Genomic DNA, 7,609 nt, shown 5'->3' on the forward strand with positions numbered 1-7,609 from the left:
TTGATGCATAACAAATTCTCAATACTTTTTGAGATATCTGGCAAAAACGTTTGGCCCCTCTAGGTCCCTTAATTTAGGGGCCAGCCCTTTTTTCGACATGTCATTTGAAAGATCTTCTAATTTTGCACAAATTATGTTCTATATATTTTAGCAAAATATTTTTTGTTTAGAAGATAAAAAGAAAAATATGAGTAATTTTTGGTTCTTTTAAGCGTTCTAATTTTTGACCCCTATATAGCGCCATTTTGAATACAGAAATCGAAAAACAAAAACCGATGTGCACAACTTCAATCCTTCTATTATCTAAAATCAGTAGAATTTCTGCTCCAGCTTTAGCCGTCTCTGAGCCTTTGTCTGGAAACGAAAGCCTATAAATTTTCCTTTAAAGGGAAATAACTCAAAACCGGAAGTGGCTTTTTAAAATTTTAGACCATATTCTGATAGAGTTTATTAACGTCTATAACGTCTGAAAATTTGAGCGAAATCCGTTGAGAAATGAGCGAGATATGAGGCCTCAAAGTTGCGGTCTAGGAAGCAGAAGAAAAAAAAAGAATAATAATCTTTACCAACAGAATCAGTAGAAGGTCTTCCGTTGGAAACGGAAGACCTTAATAAATAAAAACACAGAAAACAAGTAAAACATAAGCGCTTTCATTTCTTCTTCATGATGTTTTACAAAATACTCACGGTACCGTCTATCGTGACGTCATAATAACTTAACCTCTGATTGACTTCATATTTTTCCCGTTCTTTCACAGAACAATGCATAAACAAAGCATACAATAACAAAGATATAAATGTGAGTCAATAACACAATTTACATGTAAAGAAACAATTCTTTTACATTAAACTATTTAATTTAGGTTTGAAAGTCCTTATAAAATGTTTTTCTTTATCACGTCTTTCGATTGTGTTAAAGTTGTGCAGTTTACAAAATGGAAAGGCAGTAAAAGTCTTATTTCCGCACACGTCTAAGTGTTCACTGACTTTGAGTTTGTGGTATTGCGGTACGTTTATTTGTTGTTTGTGTACTCCGATCCTTTCCCGTAAGGTACTTCCCGTCTCGCCGATATATAGTTCCCCGCAACCGGAACATGCTATAACGTATAACGTATATAACATTTCTAGTTTGACATGACATGTAATTATTAACAGTAAACTGTGTCCCGTTCAAATTGAAACTTTGTCCTTGTCGTACGTATGGGCAGGTACCACAACGCGGATCCTGGCACTTGGTCACATGAAATTCTGTCGTTTATTTAAAAGAGAACTTTTTGAGAATTCGTCTGAGGTTCTTCAGCCGCCTCCTACTGTTTATGAATTTCCGATTTCTAAATATTTTAGACATAATTTCGTCGGTTTTCAAAACGTCACTGAGTTGGTAGACAATAGGTGCAACGTTTGTATTCTGGGGATTATATATCTTATATAAAGCACTAAAAATGACCAACGACACAAACAATAAAAATTGTCATAAAAATTGTGAAATTTTCGGTACGCCCTGTCCCTTTCTCAGGACAAAGAAAAAAGTTAAAAAGTCATGAGAACAAAGGAAAAAGAGAAACAAAAACAAATAGCACTACTACTCAACTACTAAACACTATAATTATATTTACAAACTTAATCATATGTTGATTGGAAATGTTTAAGAACACTATTAAAGAAAGAAATCCGGACAGCTATGAAATACGTCTAGTCTATCGGGTTTACTCGGGTGAGGTGCGATTTACATAATTGAACGAATTAATTATGCTAATTAATTACGACAATCAGTAAATCGTACATTGTTTCATTCTCTCAAAATAGCGTAAAGAAAGAATAATCAAAGAAAAATAATATAGCAGGGATAATTTAACATATTAATTATATCTATTATAAATTTTGAAATGTTTTAGGACTAATTATCGGGAAAATATTAACAAAGGCGTAAGCAATACACAGTTATGTGGGTTGTTCGAGAGTTGGTAATGCAAATTAATTGTAGAGTTTACACTAAATTGAGAGAAATATCTTGTTTCGTATCATCAGGAATTGGGTCTAGTTTACGTTCATTCTGGTGAAGTCATTCAGTTTGTTAATACCATTAGGGCGGAATGACTTCAATCTGTGCATCCTGAACTTTTCTTTGCTTTTTCTCTGAGCATCTGTCCAATTGGGTTATGTTCAATCACCACTACTGTCATGTCCTCCCATTTGTGCCCCTCAAGGTTGAAATGTTCCCCAACGGGTTCATTGAGTTTTTGGTCCTAATGGTCGAACGATGGTTATCGACTCTCCTGCGGAGATCTCCTGTTTCACCAATATACTGTTTGGAGCAAACTTTGCAACTGATGAGATAAATGCAGTTGTCAGTATGACAGGACAAATTCCCTAGTATTTTGTAGTTGCGGCCTGTAACAAGGCTGTTAAAACTGTCTGTCTCAGTGCTGTGCTTACAAAGAAGACATCTTCTGTCAGAGCAAGATTTAAAGCCCCAGTTAGGTAATGGGTTGTCCAATCTGGTTCTTACTACCATGTCCTTTAGGTTCTTTGGGCGTCTGTATGCAACCAATGGGGGTTCCTTAAAGACCTCTGCCATTCGTTTGTTTGAATGGAGAATTGGTAGATTCTTTTGAAGGATACCGCTAAGGTTCTTAAGGACGGGATGATATGTGGTTACCAGAGGAACCCTGCCGCTATTGTCTTTCTCCTTGTCGCGTAATAGGTTTTGCCTGTCATGTCCCGTCATCTCATCAATAGCTGTTTGTACGGTGCGGTCATTGTAGCCTCTTTTGCATAAGTGGGACTTAAGAAGACCACTTTGCTCCTGATATAAGGAATGTCACTATGTCTTTCTTGGGATAGCCACAAGTTAAGACAATTGAAGATTGAGATAAAGTCCTTAGAAACATCCCTCAACGATATCATGTCTCAGGTCGATCTTAATGAAGCCCATAATATTATAGACACCTGTAATATGGCCCTAACAAATAAAGTCAGCAAGACTAAAAAAAAAAGAAATTTCTCCGCGACAGTGTTCCACAGTCTAGGAACAACTGGTCAGATGTCAGAGTTAATAAAACACGTAAACACTTGCGCTTCAATCGCGAGGGATGGACCCATACAAACTCCTGACGTCTGCCCAGTGCTCAATACATAGTGCTCCTCTCTCCGAAACAGAGACCTGACTTCTTTCGAAGGGGCTGAATTTCTGCCCCACGCTAAATGAGGTCGACAAAAAACAAGTCAGAGTGGACACCCGAGCAATCTTCCGGAGACTTTGTTTGAAGGAACACTTCTCTAGAAAAGACTCCGGAGTAAATTCATACGACTCTTCCAAGCCAAATTTACACGATCTAGAGGAACACAAACTCTATAACCCCAAGAGTGACTGGGAACCTGTACCGGGCAAGTGCAGCGCGCTTGAGTTGTATATTGACGCCGTTGAGTCAGACTAGAGAAGCTCCTTTCAATGCGAGACAAGACTCCCGACAATTTGAGTAAGGAAGAGAGATCTGCCTTTCAAACTTTAAAAAATCGGGATGACATTGTAATCAAGAAAGCAAACAAAGGCTCTACAGTTGTAGTACTGGATAAAGATACTTACATGGCGGACGCCCTAAGACAACTCTCAGACGAACGTTTCTTAAAGAAACTTGACACTGACCCTACTAGAGAATTCTCCACCGTCATTACCAAAACTCTTGACGATTTGTTTGAGAAAAATGAGATTAGTATCAACGTCTTTGAGACCTTAAATCCTATTGACTGTAGACCAGGACAATTCTATCTGCTTCCTAAAATACATAAAAGAAGGCATGCCAGGTCTCCCCATAGTCAACGCAATTGGACACCCCACGGAGAAAATTTCTGAATTCATTTATTTACATCTCCGTCCACACGTAGAGAATTTACCATCCTATCTTAAGGACATCACGGAATACATTAACAAGACGCCCTCTACTGGCCTCCCAGATCATTCCCTCCTCATGACCGTGGACGTCACATCTTTGTAAACCAATATTCTGCACGATAAGGGTATCAAAGCCTGTAGGGAAGTCTGGGATAGAAGATCAATACAAATTCCTTCTACCGAGTCCCTTGCCAGCTCCTTGCACATGTTCTGAAGTTCAACAACTTCATGTTTAATGGAGATCATTACATGCAGGTTTATGGCACTGCTTTGGGTATGAAAATGGCACCGTCCTATGCCAATGTCTTCATAGACAGACTGGAATGCAACTTGTTAATTCAAGCACCATTTAGGCCCCTAAGCTGGTTGCGTTTCATTGATGATATAGAGATGAAGTGAGTGGAATGTCTTGAGAGCCTCGAGGCATTCATTACGTTTGCCAACACCTTTCATCAGTCGATCAAATTTACAGTAGTTCTATCTTATTCGAAAAACGTATTCCTAGATACTACATCTACCCTGATTGATGGTGAAAATCGAATTAAGTCTCCAAACCAAACCCACTTATATCTTATGCCCACTAGCTGTCATCCCCCCACACTTTTAAGGGAGTGTAGAAGTCGACCCTGCCTCATATCAGGAGTTTTATGCAAAAGAGGCTACAATGACCGCACCGTACAAACAGTTATTGAAGAGATGGCTGGACATGACAGGCAAAACCTATTACGCTACACGGAGAAAGACAATAGCGGCAGGGTTCCTCTGGTAACTACATATCATCCCGTCCTTAAGAACCTTAGCGGTATCCTTCAAAAGAACCTACCAATTCTTTCAAACAAACGAATGGCAGAGGTCTTTAAGGAACCCCCATTGGCTGCAAAACTCAGTGATCCCGTTGGGGAACATTTCAACCTAGAGGGGCACAAATGGGAGGACATGACAGTAGTGGTGATTGAACATAACCCAAATTCAGAGACAAAGAAAAGTTTTTATCCGCCCTAATGGTATTAACAAACTGAATGACTTCACCAGAATGAACGGACCAAATTGATACTAAACAAGATCATTCTCTTTTAGTGTAAACTCTAGAATTAATTTGCTTCGAACAACCCACATATATATATATATATATATATATATATATATATATATATATATATATATATATATATATATATATATATGATTGTCGTAATTAATTAGCATAATTAATTGGAAACAATATTAGACCAGACGTAAATTTCTTTAATAATGTTCTTAAACATTTCCAATCAACATGTGATTAAGTTTGTAAATATAATTATAGTGTTTAGTAGTTGAGTAGTAGTGCTATTTGTTTTTGTTTCTCTTTTTCCTTTGTTCTCATGACTTTTTAACTTTTTTCTTTGTCACGAAAATTTGACAATTTTTATTGTTCGTGTCGTTGGTAATTTTGATCTATACTATATATATATACGTTATATGGAGACAATATTTACCAAATTTCCATCTTTGTCATATAGCAACATCTTGAATCGATGAAAGTAATAATGATTTTCCCTCTCATCTTCCGACATTTCGCCATACGTTTTTTCAGCATCATAACCAAAACTGACATCTTTTTGGTCTTTGTTGAGTAGCAAAGTTGTGGGTGTTTTATTGGAAATAAAACGTCCAGCATTCCAATTAACAGTGTATATTTTTTCAAGGTCCTTTTCGTTGTCTTTAAGGAACTCTTTACGGATAGCAAAGGCATAACTCGAGTATGTTGTTCCAAAGTCTATAGCCACAACATACGGCGTATTGAGCTACGAACAGAAAAGTAAATGATATTGACATTAGAAATTGTAATCACACATTTCATCGTTTGTTTACATCATTCAATTTACAGAATTTTCCCTTCTTTTTCTCCTCCGTTCTCTTTCAAAATGTTGCTTAGAAGCATCGAGAACGTGGACGAATTTACTAATTTCATTCATTTTACCCGGCATTTCATTTCATTTCATTTCAACGTCCTTTATGGTGCATGTTCTTAAATTGAAGAGATTTTCAAAGCTGATTACATTGTACATGTAGATCTGTTAAGATTTTACATGTTAGATCTGTAAAATTATACACTGTTAAGAAAAAAATATTTTCTTATTATCATCTGTAAGGTTTTATGCAGGTAAATGAAGAAGTTGATCTGACCATTGAGCTCAGTCAATCAAATAAGGAATACGAAATCATCAAAGGATATTATCAAAAATTATAGTACACTGAGTCTCGTATTTTAATTGATGAATTAAATAAGGGGAGCTTTCTTCGTCTTTGTAATACTAATCCATTGTCTCAAATGTACAATCCACCAGGAAAAACTTGAAGCCATTCACAACTGAGTCTCATTGACTGTTTTGACACAAAGCTGTATATGATTGTTATTTGACTCCTCTTTGGACGTCTTTAATTCAAATATTTTTCCCATTGTGGAAAAAAAACTTACCTGAAGCCAAGGTTCCGGAATGTCATGTTCGGTACATTTAGTAATGTGAAGCGTTAAGTTTGATGTCTTAATACATCCTCGTTTGATCAAGTCTGTAGCAACTGTAAGAATTGAAAATGAAATTAATACAGACTTTGAAAGACAAAGACATCATTGAGTAAATTGATAAATTCAATGAGATCATTGAGTAAATTAAACAATGAAGAAAGTAATTTGATTGTTGAAGATCCATTAGAATATGAACAATGACACATCTCGTTTCATATTTCATAATGATAAGGTGTTAAGTGATAGTTTTAAGACTAATAAAGATCTCCATCAAATAATGACCGAGTGATTCGCATAATGAACCCGGTCATTATTCGACGGCCAAAAATAACCCCCTGTCATTATTCCACGTCGAAAAATGACTCTTTTCTCCTTAGAAAACCTGTCATTACCCCCCATCCCCCAACAATTTAAATACCTTACGAGAAAATCGTATTGTATTATTATTAAACAAGTATGGAGATATCCGTAGAAGTTGGTACGTGACCTACATATGTATCTATATACGAGTAAGGAGATAATTATCTTCTGTTTTGCCCATTTCTTTCAAAATTTTTATGTAAATATATACATCTTGTACATAAGGGTACATCCTAAACTTACCTTCTGAATCTTCAAACAAGAACAACCATAGTGACCTATCTTCAAATTCTTTAGCACGTGTTAATTTTTGGTGAAAAATATCTTTCAAGTCCTTTTTTTCAGTTCCAGGTGGAAATCCCTTCACAAGCACACAACATAACGCCAATTCCTTGCGAATTTTATCTCTTAAATCTTGTTCACTCATGATTTTAGTAACTTCTTGTTTGGAATAGGAATCTAAGGATTTTATTTTTTGTCAGAATTTCCTTCGTCAATGTTGTCCAGGTGTGTCCTATCTATTCGACTATATACACCACAGTGACACAAATCATATTCAAGTATGTTTAAATAAATTCTGTAATTCTACTTTCTTTTTAGAGGAAAGGTAATTATTAGACCGTATGATATTGAGGAAACCTTCTATACTCGTAGTTCTTTTGCAATCAGGATGTTTTTGCTCTTTGTACACAAAAACTAACGTGTTGTTACACACATGATTCATAATCTTCTTGGGGCAACTTAAATGTACATTTGCTTAAACATTACCTTCCCTGCTAAAGTCTAAATACAACCTTTCAATCGGTGACCTAGTCCAAAATAGAACATGCGTGTCCACTTCACATAAA

The 7,609-nt window shown here is 36.1% G+C and overlaps 1 protein-coding gene across 1 annotated transcript; it reads right to left on the reverse strand.

The window, feature by feature from the left end:
- Positions 1–5,349: 5,349 nt before the first annotated feature.
- On the reverse strand, positions 5,350–7,344 carry LOC134247250 (heat shock 70 kDa protein 12A-like). Its single transcript, XM_062729616.1, has 3 exons — positions 7,005–7,344; positions 6,354–6,454; positions 5,350–5,679 (listed from the first exon to the last, which is right to left on the reverse strand). The coding sequence occupies exons 1-3, from the start codon at positions 7,186–7,188 to the stop codon at positions 5,350–5,352; spliced, it is 615 nt and encodes a 204-aa protein (XP_062585600.1). The 5' UTR covers positions 7,189–7,344.
- Positions 7,345–7,609: the final 265 nt, after the last annotated feature.

Source organism: Saccostrea cucullata, unplaced genomic scaffold (assembly GCF_032062105.1).
Source record: "Saccostrea cucullata isolate Sc308-1 unplaced genomic scaffold, CSIRO_AGI_Scuc_v1 ctg20017, whole genome shotgun sequence".
NCBI lineage: Eukaryota > Metazoa > Mollusca > Bivalvia > Ostreida > Ostreidae > Saccostrea > Saccostrea cuccullata.

Coding starts and splice junctions, on each gene's coding strand:
- LOC134247250 (XM_062729616.1), bottom strand. CDS start 7,188: ATGAGTGAACAAGATTTAAGAGATAAAATTCGCAAGGAATTGGCGTTA. Junction 6,455..7,004: donor CTTGTTTGAAGATTCAGAAG/GTAAGTTTAGGA, acceptor CAATTCTTACAG/TTGCTACAGACTTGATCAAA. Junction 5,680..6,353: donor TTCCGGAACCTTGGCTTCAG/GTAAGTTTTTTT, acceptor TTCTGTTCGTAG/CTCAATACGCCGTATGTTGT.